This window comes from Odontesthes bonariensis, chromosome 10 (genome assembly GCF_027942865.1).
Source record: "Odontesthes bonariensis isolate fOdoBon6 chromosome 10, fOdoBon6.hap1, whole genome shotgun sequence".
Lineage (NCBI taxonomy): Eukaryota > Metazoa > Chordata > Actinopteri > Atheriniformes > Atherinopsidae > Odontesthes > Odontesthes bonariensis.
Window position 1 is genome coordinate 5,743,826 of NC_134515.1, and position 15,624 is coordinate 5,759,449.

Consider the following 15,624-nt stretch of genomic DNA (forward strand, 5'->3'; position numbering starts at 1 on the left):
AAAAAATCAAAGTCTTACCAAGTATATTTGTCTCATTTCTAGTCAAAATATCTCATTACGTACCATATCAATGATGATATTGTATCATATCAAATTACGTACAGTTTTCATTATTTAGAGCTCTGCTGTGAAGGGTTTGAAGCAGCCTTTTTTAAATGCACTTAGAAATGCTGCTTCATCGAGAACTGATCCAGGGTTGAGACAACACACTGGAAAAAATCAAAGTCTTACCAAGTACATTTGTCTCATTTCTAGTCAAAATATCTCGTTACACTTAATATAAGACACAACTGCCTAACAAGTACCATTTCAGCCAGATATAGGGACTTGTTTGAAGACAATACATCTGGAATATCTTGTTAAATGAAACAGTCTTGAAAAAAAATAGTTTTGAGTCCCATATCATATGAAACAAGCTTTTTTTTTTTTTCCATTTGAAGAGGTTTTTAAGCTAATTTCAAGATCACTTTTATCTCAAAAGTCCTAAATATCACATCTTATCTCAAGAAATCTTGACAAGCCGATTTTCACTAGTTCCATTGGCAGATTTTTTTTGCTTATTTCAAGCAAAAACGTCTCGTATTTGTTGTTTTTCTTACTTATTTTTGGAGGGGCATTTTTTCCAGTGTATCTGAAAGGATATTTCAGTTTTAAACCAGCTGGTGGGGAGTATCGGCTCAAGGAAGCCGTCTATGTTGACCTGGAAAAACCATCTCTGAACAGAGAGGATGTTCTCAGGCGTCACCGTCCCAGCACTTCTTATAGGATGATGCTGGCTTAGAACTAAAGCAGCCTTTTGGAGGAGAGGTGAAACATCTTTATTAATCAAGATGAAGAAGTCCAGCTGGCCTTTCTCAGCCTTTTGGGGGTTTTAAAACATTATTTTCTCCCACCTCTGTGCATTATTTCTTTTTTTTATATATATATTTAAAACTCTAACACATACATTCAGGATTCTTTTCAAAGTAATGTGCACAAATCAAATTTAAAATAAAATGTGTGCTTTGAGACAAACTTTACATGTTCAGTCGTGGTTATGTGTATATATATATATATGATGCAGTGATAGCAACCGTTTAAAACACGCGGAGTCCTTTCTTTTTGAAGTCTACTGTCAGGTTGCTGTATCAGGTAAAAGCAGGAGAACACAGTGATGGACGTCTTTCCTTTGGACTGGGAGAGGTGAGCTACTGGCACGTGTTGTAGATCTGGATTTGCTTGTTGATGTCATTGAGGATGCCTCTCATCTTGTCCTCCAAGCCGTCCAGCTGCCGAGCTTTCCCCTCCAGCCTCCGCTGGTTATTTTCGTAGTTTTTCTCCAGCTCTGTGGGAAACAGGATTTTCAGGAATGCTTATGAAGTCAAGGATTAAAATGGCAGCAAATGGTGCAGCCATCTTTTAAGCAGAGGGAACCCGTTGTCCAGTCTTTTACTTTATTCCTAAGTCTATGTTTCTCTTCACATTGTGTTATATTCAGATTGTCAGTGGGGTCACATGGCACTGAAAGGATCGGATTATTGGCTAAATTACAATAAGACTGAGTTATTAAGTGCATGTAGACACCTTAATCTGACAAGAAATTGGATCGGATTACTCGCGATCGGATTCAGACCCCGAGATAACTGGGTTGAAAGTCACTCTAAACCTGCTTGTAGACGCTGAAGCACGTGGTGAATCGGACTTTGCGTTCTGCGCATGCTCCAGATGTTTTCCCGGGGTCGTGACCCGGAAGTCAAAGGAGACGATATTCCTGTTGTTGTCGCCGTCAGAAAGAAACAAACAACGCGATGGAGAATGCTCCGTTGGGCATCGAGTTTGTGCAACAAGCAGCTCATCACAGAGCAAATGTAGAGGGACGTAGCTTCATCTTGCTCTGCGTTCTCCATCTTTCTCCAACGCCTGAGTTTGATCCGATTCATTCACCGCCATATATCTGTTAAAATTGGCTTTGTTCCTAGACATTATGAATGAAATAGTCTCTGTATTTTTCCATGACCTAAAATGATCCAGGATGGACACGAGACATGACCTTAACTGAGACTGATCCAGACAAAACAGGGAACCCTGTGAACCCCAGGTGCAGAAGCACACACACAGTATTTGGGTTATTCAGAGACATTATTTGGCTTATCTCATATCCAATCATATTTGATCAATAAGGGATCCAACGTGTGAAACAATGACACACATAAATACAAAATGTTATGAAATCGAGGCTCTGTCTGACGGATTCCTGCGAGAGTTCTGTCATACCGAGTCCAGCGCTGAAATACTTCATTTGTTGCCAGAAATAAAGACTTCATTTCACTTGAGATTACTCCGGTTTGTTCTTGAGCTTTCAATTAAAGAATCGAATCTAACATATCCAAGGATAATTACCCTTGCTCAACTCATTCTTATTGTAATTTAGCCAATTATCCGACCCTTTCAGTGCCATGTGACCCCACTGATTTTGATGATATGCATAGAGTTGCACTTTATATCGGACAAGCCTGTATCGAAGGTGTCGCATGACACATTTTGAACATTTTTAACTGCAGTTGGAGACTCGATTTATTTGTTGATCATAACTGACTCCCGTTTGTCTTTTACTTTTCAGTCATTTTCTTTTTTCATATAAATGACTGAAAAGTAAAGCGGCTCCACGTCAAATTTTCATTTTCAAATTTCAAATCAGTGCCGGATTTCTTCCTCAAAACATATTAAACATCCTAAAACACAAACAGTCACCGTCTCCACACGCGGATGAGCAGAAACACACATACTGCCAAGTACCTGCTAATCTCTGAAGCTTGTTTTGAGCATCTTTCAGCAGCTCCTTTGCTTCATCTCTGAGAGACTCTGCTTTTTTCTTGGCGTCCTGCACAGCCTTGGCTTTGGTGTCAACCCGCTGCTGCACCTCGTTGTATTTGTCCGTCAGCTGGCCGTCTAGAATCTGAGCACCAGGTCAGAGAAAGGTTGATCGGTGATGGGTCTGCCTGCTTTTAATTGACGCTGAGAGCGTGCACACATGCAGACACACACCTGCTTGGCTTCGTTGGCCTTGTCCCGCGCCATGGTGGCCGTCTCTTCTGCCCGGGCCGCTGCCATGCTGTTGTTGGCACGTTTGGTCTTTAAAACACTGATCTCCTGCCCCAGTGTGCCGAGGCGGGCCACGGCGTCGTTCAGGTCCTTCTCACTGTTCGACGTCTCGGACTCAATCTGCAGATTATGAGCAAACAAACTGATCATCTGGAACTGACTCATCATCACACAGAGAACAGGACTGGACAGGGTTTGGCATTCAGTTTAGGGTTTTGGGATCTACTGCAGGTTTTTTTTAAATAAAAACTACACATGCAGAATATTTCACAGCATCCACTGTCTGCACACGATATACGTGTTCATTGTTACAGTATGTTATGGTTTAATGACTGCGTGAACAGTTTAGTTTCAGCTCTTGAACACTCTTATAAATAAACTCATATAGTTATCTGGAACCAGCAGTTACAAGCTATAAACACTATTATACACCTTTTATATTAAGGCTATATCACCAATTAAACATAATTATATACTTTATATATAAATATATATATATATTAGGGCTGGGCAACGATTAAAATGTTTAATCTAATTAATCACATGATTTCCCTGATTAATCACGATTAATCGCATTTGTACGCAAAATCCAAAAATGAATTCAAAAGTAGTGTATAGCCTTTAGTTTTATTTATTTATTTTTTAAATATTTTTTGGTGCTTTTTTATGCCTTTATTGTATAGGACAGTGGAGAGAGACAGGAAGCAGGGGGCAGAGAGAGGGGGAACGACAAGCAGCACAAGGCTGTCTGATGCGGGACTCGAACCGGGGCCAGCTGCAGCGAGGACTATAGCCTCTGTACATGGGGCGTCTGCTGTACCCACTACGCCACAGACCGCCCCATTTAGTTTTATTTTAAATGTGCTGCCATATGAATGAAAGTGCCATAACATTTGTTGTGCAAACACACTTTTAACATCAGCATCTTTCTGTAGTTTTTATGTAGAAGCCTCGCTCCACTGTCTGTTTCCTTGAATGACTTGCTGCTATCAGTTGTGTGTTTTGCCTTTAAGTGATATTTTAGACTGGAACTACTACGCTGAGAAGACAATTCAACTTGGCAGAGTTTACAGATGACTTTGGTTCTGTCGACTCCGCCGTCTGGAAGAACTTTAAAATGAAAACGGCCGAGTAAAAGTTCCGTACCCTTCTCCATGTTTGGTGGATCCGCCGATTACTTTCTTTTCCTGTTCCACAGCAGACAGCAACAGACTTTTACAAAATAAAAGCCTGGGAGCAACAGACTTTTACAAAATAAAAGCCTGTGAGCAACAGACTTTTATAATAATAAAATAAATAATAAAACAGGGGTGGTCCGTAGTGGGTTGAGCAGCCGCCCCATGTACAGAGGCTACAGTCCTCGCTGCAGCTGGCCCCGGTTCGAGTCCCGCATCAGACAGCCTTGTGCTGCATGTCGTTCCCCCTCTCTCTGCCCCCTGCTTCCTGTCTCTCTCAACTTTCCTATCCATTAAAGACACAAAAGCCCCCCCCCCCCCCCAAAAAAAAAAAAATAAAACCTGCATTAATGCGCGATAAAATATTTGTCGGCGTTAAATAATTAACGAGTTAACGCGATAATAACGAGTAAACTCGCCCAGCCCTAATATATATATTATACTTTTTTCTACCCGACTTAGTCCAGATTTAAGCTCGACAGTGGCTGATAACACAACAGAACATGATGATTATAATTGCTGTTGACCTCTGCCAGTCGATTCTCCGTCTCCCCGATGTCAGCTTTAGCTTTGGCTATGGCCTTCTCCGCTGAAGTCTGAGCAGTCTCTGCATCCATCAAGGCCTGTTTCACCGTCTCTGCTGTTGTCTTCACCCCCTCAGCCTGATGCCTTTACAACAACAACAACAACGTTTTACTGACAGCAAGCAAAAAAAAAAAAAATCACGTATCAGTGCATTTGTTTTGAATCCAACTGTTTGGACTACCTTGCCCTCTTGGCGTCCAGCAGAAGTTGCTCTGCCTTTCGGACGTCCTCCTGCGTCTGCTTCAGGATGGCATCCACATTTGAAAGGCTGTGGACGCGATCCTTGATTTCATCAGCGAGGTGTCTGATCTGAAGAGGTGAAGCAGGGATGGAGAGCTGCAACACGTGGTTTGCCACAGCCTCAATACTGTCTGGGTCTGCTCCCTCCTCTGTGACGGAGAAACAAGCAGATGAAACAAGTCTTTAGCCAGGTTTCAATGAATGATTTAAGAAAAGGTGAACGGAGACGATCAGAGGTGGGTAGTAACGAGTCACATTTTTGAAAAAATTATACTTCTAGGAGTAGTTTTAAATCTCTATACTTTTCACTTTTACTTGAGTAGATGTGTGCAGCAGAAACTGTCCTCTTACTCCGCTACATTAGGCTACAATGAGCTAGTTACTTCTCTTCTTACCTCTTTGGTATTCTACGCCTCATTATTTTTATCCCCCCGCGTACGCCTCATTTTAATGTTTTATTCTGACAGAGAGAGAGACTTCCGCCAAAGGCTCTACCACCTGACTGTGTTTCACCAATCAGACGTAGCCGTGCAGTCTGGTCACGTGACCATACACGTGTCCATCTCAGCGGCGGGACGGGTTAGCTTTAGCATTAGCAGTCGTAGCAAACAAACAAAGAAACAGATGAAAAATGTCAGAACCAACGGTGGGAAATGAAGACGCAGACGAGGCCTCATACTGAAAGCATGTTTACCTTACAAAGAGTGAGAAACAGCAGCTACATTATGTGTCTTCTGTGTCAACCAAAACAAACGCACATTTCAGCAGAAACTCAACATCTAACTTGAGGAAACGTGTAGCGGTAAGTTTCCTAAACTCGTTTTTTTCCTCCATGGATAGGTGAATGTTTGTTTTTTAGGTTACATATGGGTCACATATATTTTAAACATTTCCTAAGTCTGATTAGGAAAGTCTGATGATTATTTAGTATTTTTGTCTGTCTGATTGAATGCTTGTGTTAACAAATAAATCAGACGTTACTCAACAGTTACTCAGTACTTGAGTTGTTTTTTCACCAAGCACTTTTTTACTCTTACTCAAGTAATTATTTGGATGACTACTTTTTACTTTAATTTGAGTCATATTATTCTGAAGTAACAGTACTTTTACTTGAGTACAATTTTTGACTGCTCTACCCACCTCTGGAAACGATGAAAATAATAAAAAAAAAGAGACTTCCAGAAATGCCACTGAAGTGGTTTTACCTGTTCTAAAGAGCAGGAATGGAAACAACTTTGAGAATCATGTCTGAGCTGGCAAAGATTAACGTGATGTGACTCATCAGCTGCTTATTTCTGACGGAATCGGCAACATCCCAGATATAAGATCCCAGACAAAAATAAGTGCTGAAGATGTCCGCAGCAGTTTTTATGTTTTCCTCCTTGAGGTTTGTTAAGTCAGAACAAATATTTCTTCCACTGAATTACAACCGCAGGCAGCCTACAGTGCCACCTTCTGTTAAGTTATTCATTTAAAAACAGTTCATGAGAATGTGTGATTAACATTTCTTTTGTGAGCCTCAGATTTGGTTCACTAGTGAGTGGAAACCCGATTTATCAAAGACTCACGAGTGAGGAAGTCCCTGATCTGTTTGATGAGGTCTCTCAGGTCGTTGTTAGAGCGTTCCACTTTGTTCTTGGTGGCGGTGGCTTTATCCAGAGCGGCCTGGGCTCTACCCTTAGCTTCCTTTGCCTTGGTTTTAGCATCTGCCACCTGCGACAAGGAAAAAAAAAAGAAAAAAGGCACAAAAGTCACCAAAAAGACAACCTGTCAAATACAAAAACAATCAAATGTATTTGAAAACTTAAGTTCTTCTTTAAGGCAGTTAACAGTTTGCAAAGTCGGCCCTTTTGGTTATTATTATGGATCGGGGAAATTTCCGATTATTAGACGGAACGATTCTGAATCGATTCACAAACGTCCAAATTTGGATTATTTAAATAAAGCAATAGAGACGGTTCTAAAATGCGGAACAAAGGAGCGTGGTTCGCGTCATCTCCGGGACACTAAAGGGGCGCGCACTGCTCGGAGGAAAACAAACATGGCTGACCGCAGCTACCGCAGGGAAATATGATCCTCCGCGAACAAGTTGTCTTTTATTTTCTATATCTGCTGCGGAGGCTCCGCAGCATTTCCATTCATGAAAATGAATTCAACTCTTGTTTGTTATTACAAAAGCACTGTTTTTCAAAATGGAAAATTATGAATGCTTATTCAGTGAGACAAAAAGAAATGTTGTGAAAAAGTGCATCGACATACATGAATTAAAGACCCATCAAGAATTGTTTTATAATCGAATTGTAGCCCCTGAATCGTTTTATAATCGGATCGTAGCCCCTGAATAGTTTTATAATCGGATCGTAGCCCCTGAATCGTTTTATAATCGGATCGTAGCCCCTGAATCGTTTTATAATCGAATCTTAGCCCCTGAATCGTAATCGGATCGCGAGGTGCCCAAAGATTCCCACCCCTAGTTATTATGAAAGAATTTTCCATGATTTGTTTCTGTAATAAAGCTTCTGCACATCTGACACATTACGTCTGTTTTTCCTAAACTTATTTAAGGATTAAAGAGCCTCATATTAAAAGGTGCAACACGATTCACAGACTGAATGTCATGTCAGGAGTCTGCTCCTTTTATTTGACCTTTGGTGTAGATCAAAAAGAATTTATGATGGAGGTATGTTCCTCACTGTCATGGAACACCATTTCTCCTACAAACACACTAGTTTGGCACCTGAGGACACAAATCTCTATCTTTGTTCAGTTCAGACCTCCTTAGTCATATTTTTTGCTTCATAATGTGCCAAATGTTTGCTTTAGGTGACTGATTTTGACTGTGGGCTGGGCACCTTGTACTCCAGAGCCAGGAATAAAATGTGTTTTGTTCTGTTCATCATTAATGTTGCCTTTACAGATGTGCAAGCAGTCCCCATCTCACAACAAACACTCATCTACACCTTCATACCTTGTGAAAGAGTCCCTGCATCTCCCCCACGGCTTTGTTCAGCTCCTTCTCTGCATGTTTGGCCCTCTCCAGAGCATTGTCAGCTTCTGCTACAGCACCGTTACAGTTGAGGCCTCCACAGTGACGGTTCCCCTCATCGTCACGGCAACCAGCTCCTCCACACGGGCTCTCTCCACAAGGAGCATCACCCGGTGCACCGCAGACCTGTTTGTACGGGTATACATATACTTATATCGTATAAATATTATCAGGATCATTAGGTATATGTGTAGAAAGGAGTAAACTGCCAAAAAAGCCAAAAACAAAGCTAAAACTAAGCTAAAACATACCAAGTTAAGACTAGAATCTGAATTTAAGTAATATTTTATCATATAAATAAATAGCCAGTGAGTTATCAACAATTTTCCTTAGATAAAGAGTCTGGCTGTAATCTGTAATTATAAAACAAAATATTGATGAAGAAAAATGTTCCGGGTTATTTATCACAACTAAATGAAACCAGCTGAATTCAATCATGATGAGGAAAAACAGCAAAGATGAATTCTTGCAGGACTTGTAATGAGTCGCCTGCTCGGCTTTCATGTTATTTGGTGTGGCTGAGCCACATTAAAACACTTCTTTTAGATATATTAAACTGTAGAATAACTAATAGCTGATTTATAATTAATAGCATGATAATGAATTCATCTGGATTAAAAAAAGAAGACCTTACATTCACCAAAGGCAAGAAATTCAATGAAGAATTAAGAAATAAAAACCTTCTCATTGAGCTTCTTCATGTCCAGGCCCTGTGCTCTGGTGTTGAGGTCTCCAAGCGCACGTTTATTGGCAGCATTTTTCCGATTGAAGTCATCCTTCTTTGCGGCGATGAGGCGCTCGGTGCGGCGGCGGGTGTCTGCAGACTGGCTAACGGTGCTCGGCCTGGTGATTGTTGATTCATTTGCACGTCGCTCTGCATCGCAAGACTTGTTGTAGGAGCTGCGGATGCTGTCATATGCCCCTGGAGGAAAGAAAGGACATTTTCAAGACAATTCAAAGAACTGAAAGTAAGACAGGGGTATGTTTTTGGGGGGCTGCTCTGGGCTGTGAGGTTGGATATGGAATGAAAAAGGGGAGAAGAATTTGGAATAACGATGCTCATGTGAAGGAGCCAGAAGCAGACAATGTGAAAATCCTTTGGATAGAGACCTTACTCCTTCGTCTCACCCAGGAAGTTGGAGTTCTTGAGGATATCCAGTTGGCGGTGCAGCTGCTCTGAAGTGAGGTTCAGCTCTTTAGCTTCTCTCTCCAGGGCACTCAGCTCCTTGCTCGCCTCAGAGTTGCTGTCCTGGACCATTGTTAAGTCTCCTTCCAGACGGTTCAAGGCATCAGTGGTCTCGCCAATCTGTGCTCTATGGGACATGAAAAACATGCAGAGTAAACAATAAGAGATCTACCAATGGGAGGATATTTTTTTATCAACTATATTTCTGATACAGACAGAAAACAGCTCCATTCACATTGAAACACAGAGGAAACTAACTGCTATACCTAAGATCTTCAATGAGCTCCATTAAGGTGGCGACGGCTGTAGCGGTGGTGTTGCGTGCGTTGACAATGCCCTGAGCTTGGGCCAGTTTCTCCTCCAGGTCTTTGAAGAATTTCTCATAGGGTCCAGTCAGCCCAGTGGTCTGAATCTCATGTGCACGCTCTGCAAGAGCCTTGGTGCGCACCGCCAAGTCCTGGTAATGAGACAAAATGGTCAAATGGAAAAGTTACAGTTGACTCCAACTCATTCGGTTAGTTTTGTATTCATTGACAAAGTATAAACTCCATCTTTGACATCAAAGCTGCACCTGCACAATGCGATCCCAGTCCCCGAAGCACTGGTGACAGGGCTGGCAGCTGGGGAACTGGCCAGAGAAGCCTCTGGCACACTGGTCACAGCGCACACCTGACACCCCCTGCTGGCAAACGCAGTGGCCGGTCACCCGGTTGCACTGAGAGATTTCAATCCCACGCCAGTCGCAGTCGCAAGCTGGTGAAGGAGGAAAGAAAAGGAGTCATTATGGAAGGAAAAGGCCCAGTTTGCATTAAGAATCTTAGCCTTATTTTGGTGACTGTTGGAGTGTGTGTGCACCATCAGTAACGCAATCAAGAGGATTAATTGGCTGCTTACCAGCGGGTATTTGAGCTTTAATTTTTACAAAGTTAACTTTCTAAATTACTTTATCTCTTAACTATGCCAGTAAACATAATACCCAACATATATTTAGTGTTTACTGTAGCTTTTTTTTTGTTTGTTTAATATTTTTATTGGGAGGTAAGGCACATTGGAATAGAAATCAATGTCACATTTACATTGAGCATTGTATCACCACTGTCAGTTTGAGAAAACATATTGATACAGTCAAAATACGGTTAATAATGCATCTTAATGAGTTTAAAAAAAAAAAACATACAGTCTACCTCCTCTAGTGTTTTTTTTTTGTTTTTTTTCACAACAATTCCAGAACAATACACAATTGTGGGGGGGCTACTTAACTAACAGTTAAGGACATCTATATAGCAATTGAATAAGTATAATAAGTGTTATATGTACATGTTTGTGTAAGCTGCTCAGTATAAAATAAAAAGGAGGTGTTTACGGTAGCTTAACTGAACACCTCCCTGCTTACAGTCCAGTTTCCTCCTCGCTATTGAAGGAGTGTTACACCGTGTAGGGAACTAGTAAAGTTGTATTTTCTCAAACCAAGCTGCCAGCTTTGGCAAACTGTGGAATCCCCACATGTTAGTCCGTGAAGCTGAGTTTGGGAGTGCCTGTTTATGGTTCTGACCTCTGCACTGTGTCCGGGGGTCTCCCCAGTAGTTCTCCTGACAGTCGGTGCAGGTCTTCCCTCCAAAGCCATCGCGGCACTGACACTGGCCGGTGAACTGTAGGACAAAAACAGATTATCGGATTGGTATCAGGGGAGTTTGGAGGCTGGGTGAAGCCCTGAAACTATTCTTTGTGTTGTCTAAGCCATGTTCAGACCACATTTCAGCTACGTTGGATTGGATCAAGCATTGTTCTTCTGCTGTGATCAGGAGTATTTGGAGTATCCATACCTCATTACATGAGGATGTGACAGAGTTGTTTGGATCACAGTTGCATGCTTCACATCCCCGCCCGCTGGCCAGGTTCCAGTGGTTGGGGGCACAGTGGTCACACGTTAGGCCGACGACATTTGGCAGACACTGGCACTGGCCTGTGGCACGCTGGCACACACAGTCCTCACGCTCCATGCACTGACTGCGCTCTGTGCCCAGGAAGTTGCACGTGCACTCTGAAACAGCAGAAGAAACATCCCACCATCATGATCTTTTTTTTTAAATACAAATTTATTAAATTATTATCATCATTTATTAAATTAAACATATATTTATTGCTTTTTCATGTTAATATAACAACATCCAACAATTTAAACATCCAAAACATATGGCAGTAAAGAAAATAATAATTAAATGATTAAAAAAGATGCAATAAACCACAGTAATTAGACAGCAGATTACTGTGCAACGAATATGAAATAATGAAAATAATAAAAATAAATAAATAAATAAACACATATATAAATAAAAATAATAATGGTAATAATAATAAATTAAAAAAAAGTATTCAAAATGTAGGTTACAGCTTGCGCTCCCAACAACAAATTAAATAATTTTCATTATCTCATTCTCCCTTGAAACACCATTTTTATTTCAGCAAACCTTATTTTGTTGAATATTTTTACTCACTTCTACAGTTGCGTCGAGAAGCGTCCCCAAAATAGCTGCTCTTGCAGATGCCACAGTTCGGACCCTCGGTGTTGTAAAGGCATTTCCGGCACTCTCCAGTCTGCCTGTCACAAGCGTCCATGTCTGACATGTCTATGTTGTTGTTGCACTTGCAAGGCTGACAGCGCCCTCCCGGCTGAGAGGGGTTTCCATAATAACCCGGGGCGCATTCCTCACAGCGGGCCCCTAAGTTGGACAAAAAGATAGGAGAGTAAAACTTCCAGGCTGAGCAGAATTGATCAATAAATGAGATAGTGGCGCAAACACTTTGATTTTCACCGGGATAATTTTGCCATGAGATTTTGGAAGTGCTCAAATGGATTTCTCAGCCTGTTTTCAGGGTGAATGAAAGTGCAGGAAGCAGGAAACTTGCAGCAGAAACACGTCATCAGAAAGTAATAGTGATCCATACAACTGGATTTGCCAAGTCTTAGACTGAGAAGAAAATGTTCAGAGTGGAAGAAATGTGTTAGTCTAACACTTGGCATAACCCATAACTGCAAAACAAGGACATTATATTAATATAGTATGTTACGTGTATAAGTTTTGTTACTAGTCATCACTCAGTGGGGTTTGGTTAACCAGTTAAGTTTCTTTGTGGCTGGAAGTGTGGCTGTCAAGAAGCCGTTCTTAAGGAAGGGAAACAGGGAGAAAAGGCTGAGCTGTGCCAAAGGACACAAGAAGTGGGCTGAAAACCAGTGACAGCAGGTCTGATGGAGGGATGAATCCTCCCCAGAGCCCGGAGCTCAACATTACTGAAGCAGTGTGGGATCATGTTGGCAGAGAACGGAACAAAAGGCAGCCCACATCCAAAGAAGAGCTTTGGGATGTCCTTCAAGAAGCCTGGAGAACTATTCCTGAGGACTCCTTAAAGAAAGGACAGAAAGCTTCAGGCTGTGTTGGAGAATAAAGGAGCTCAGACCAGATATTCACTTTAAAGCTGCTTAGAACTGAACAAACTCTCTTTTTGCCCAATATACTGTATCTACATTTTGCATGTCTCAATAAATTGCTGCACCTATTTCCAGTTTTCCTGGCAAAATATCAAGAAATGCAGGGTGGCTCAAGACTCTTGCACAGTGGTGTACATTCTATAATTTTATCACGTCGCCTCCTTAAAGATAATGTCACCACTTTGAAAGTCTCTTGCTCTGCACCAAAAAACATATTCCACGCTTTTCTTTTTATTCTGCTCAGCTGCATCTGTATCACACGACTCCCATAAACGGTACCACAAAGCGACCGCAATGGTCAGGCAGGTGACTGGATTCTCACGCCACTTAATCATCAGCGTTGTCTTGGCATATATATATACATATATATATATATATATATAGTTTGCTATCCTCTCAAATTTGGGCTCTTAAGAAAAAATGGCCCAGCTGTGTCTTATTTGACATGTCCAGTTCAAGCAAGAACTGGAATAAAGACATTTATTAGAGAAAGGGAGAAGGGAAACACGGATTAAACCAAAAGTTTAATGGAAGACAAGAATGAAAGAGAGGGTAAAGGGAGGTGAAGTGGCAAATGTGTACAGAAAGTAAACGTAAAATGCAACATTTTTCTTTAAACCTTTCAAGAAGACAAGTCAGCACTGTAAAGCTTACTCTTAAAGGAGAAGTTTGTTTTTTTTAAACCTGGACCTTATTTCGGGCATAAAATACGTTCATCTGCTCACTGATAACAGTTTGGTGAAAGTCGGCGTTCTTCGGAAGATATGTAGATCACTGGAGATCGGCGTATATCCATATAACGGGAGAGAACAGGGCAGAGACAATACAGCCTCTAAATAAGGCATTATCTGTCTTTATTTCACCAATACTTTAAGACCAATGAATGAATGAACGCGTACTATTGCACTGTTAGCTCAGAGCTGCCGTGTTGTTGTTATCCGGGGCTTATGGGGGGCTTTCTACACACGCGGCTACTGGGATGACCTCATCAACACGCGCCGCTGCAGCACAGCTCATTCACTCCGGTAAGGACGTCCATCGTACTCAAAGGCTGTGTTCGAAACCGCATACTTCTCCTACTACTCATACTAACTTTTTGAGTTAGTATGCAAGTTTGAGTAAGCGAGATGTTACCGGATGCATACTAGATTCGCCGAAATGTTGGGTATACATCATGAGGTTACTACTCGTACTCAAACTACCCAAGATGCAACGTAACATGACGTCGCCGATCTTCATTTCCTTTCAAAACGGCAGTTTCAAGCTAGCTACAACGAGGGTAGGTTCACTTCCTGTTTTCAAAACAAAAGCACCAATTGTATCGTAATGGCTTTCCCTATGATAAAAGGCAACGGGTATTTTATTTTGTGAAAATAACCAGAAGTGCGTTGCTCACTGCGGCTAGCTTTAGTAGCGCCGAATTCGTGGGAACAAAATTGCAAGTAGCTGGTATTTTGTCAGGTTTTCAACACGTTGGGGATCTAAACGACTACTTTCTCGCCTGAAAATGTTTCAAATGTTGCTAAAGTTTAAAGAGTTTAGAGCTTAAGCGAAATCAGCTTCAGGCCGGCTGATTTCGATGTCGATGACGTCATCCCAGTAGATGTGTGTAGAAAGCCCCCCCATAAGCCCCCCCAATAAGAACAACACGGCAGCTCTGAGCTAACAGTGCAATAGTACGCATTCATTGGTCTTAAAGTATTGGTGAAATAAAGACAGATAATGCCTTATTCAGAGGCTGTATTGTCTCTGCCCTGTTCTCTCCCGTTATATGGAGATATATATATCTTCCGAAGGATGCCGACTTTCACCAAACTGTTATCGGTGAGTAGATGAACGTATTTTATGCCAGAAATGCGGTCCAGGGGTTAAAAAAAAACAGAACTTCCCATTTAAAAGAAATTTGACATTTGAGGGTGACAAGCCATCAGCGGTGCTCCATTGGGCTTCAGAAAAAGGTGAGATAAACGTGTTTCATGGCTATAATCCTGTCACAGTGACTTCTTGACATCTGCCAACACACATTCATTCACGGCTGAGCAGTTAAACATCATCCAAACACGAAAAACAGAAGCCGACCCAGACTCAGATCCACCCAACATTACCCTTCCTTTTTAATTGGAATCATTCTGGGTCAGGTCCTTGTTTTAAGTACATTCACACAGACCTGGATCAAATTTTGATTTAGTTCATCTCTTATAACATTGTGGCTTTAGGCACACTTATCTGTGCCTTTAGTGGCGTATAAAACGCAGACGGTCACAGAAAAGATGAACAGGATTTGATGCTTTGAGCCAGGTCTGACACAGGAGTGCACCATGGCACAGCACCGGTGCTGATGCCATGCATGGGAAGGACTGGTGGAGAGGAGAGTGGGGAAGGTGGATGGGAAAAAACCAGGAGGGGGGGGTCAACCACTATTACTCACGCTTAAAAATGGTCGCCCCGGAGCGTTTAACAATCCCTGTGCCAGTAGTACAGGGGAGGGAGGAAACGACACGTTACCAATCACCAGAGCCCACAGAGAAACATAATTCTTACCTCATTTGAATAACGTCCCTTTTTCCTTGACACATATGGAACAATATTGAAGTTTTATTCCAGAAAAGGCAACTTTCATCTTAGAAGAGGCGCACTTTGGCTTAAAGGGATAGTTCGCCTCTTTTGACATGAAGCTGTAGGACATCCCATATTAGCAACATAATTTATGAACATTTTCTTACCCCCTGCTGCGTTTTGGTGTTCCGGCTAGTTGGCTGGGGTCACAAAAATAAAGCCTCTTGCTTCTCAAAACAATATGCGTTCAAAAAAGTAATACATTTGC

At 41.7% G+C, this 15,624-nt stretch overlaps 1 protein-coding gene across 2 annotated transcripts in view; it reads right to left on the reverse strand.

Moving 5' to 3' along the window:
• Window positions 1-262: 262 nt before the first annotated feature.
• The window catches only part of lamb2 (laminin, beta 2 (laminin S)), a 66,691-nt gene continuing 51,329 nt past the window's right edge, over window positions 263-15,624 (reverse strand). The window contains exons 22-36 of one of the 2 annotated variants that reach the window (XM_075476028.1): window positions 15,229-15,264; window positions 11,809-12,033; window positions 11,137-11,354; window positions 10,866-10,962; window positions 9,885-10,066; window positions 9,580-9,770; window positions 9,256-9,440; window positions 8,808-9,049; window positions 8,050-8,253; window positions 6,650-6,794; window positions 5,023-5,230; window positions 4,784-4,925; window positions 3,025-3,201; window positions 2,776-2,935; window positions 263-1,324 (exon numbers count right to left, since the gene is read on the reverse strand). In XM_075476028.1, the coding sequence (XP_075332143.1) occupies window positions 1,188-1,324; window positions 2,776-2,935; window positions 3,025-3,201; window positions 4,784-4,925; window positions 5,023-5,230; window positions 6,650-6,794; window positions 8,050-8,253; window positions 8,808-9,049; window positions 9,256-9,440; window positions 9,580-9,770; window positions 9,885-10,066; window positions 10,866-10,962; window positions 11,137-11,354; window positions 11,809-12,033; window positions 15,229-15,264 (2,549 nt within the window). In that variant the 3' untranslated portion in view covers window positions 263-1,187. The remainder of the gene's footprint in view (window positions 1,325-2,775; window positions 2,936-3,024; window positions 3,202-4,783; window positions 4,926-5,022; window positions 5,231-6,649; window positions 6,795-8,049; window positions 8,254-8,807; window positions 9,050-9,255; window positions 9,441-9,579; window positions 9,771-9,884; window positions 10,067-10,865; window positions 10,963-11,136; window positions 11,355-11,808; window positions 12,034-15,228; window positions 15,265-15,624) is intronic. The other variant, XM_075476029.1, reaches the window with a different exon arrangement.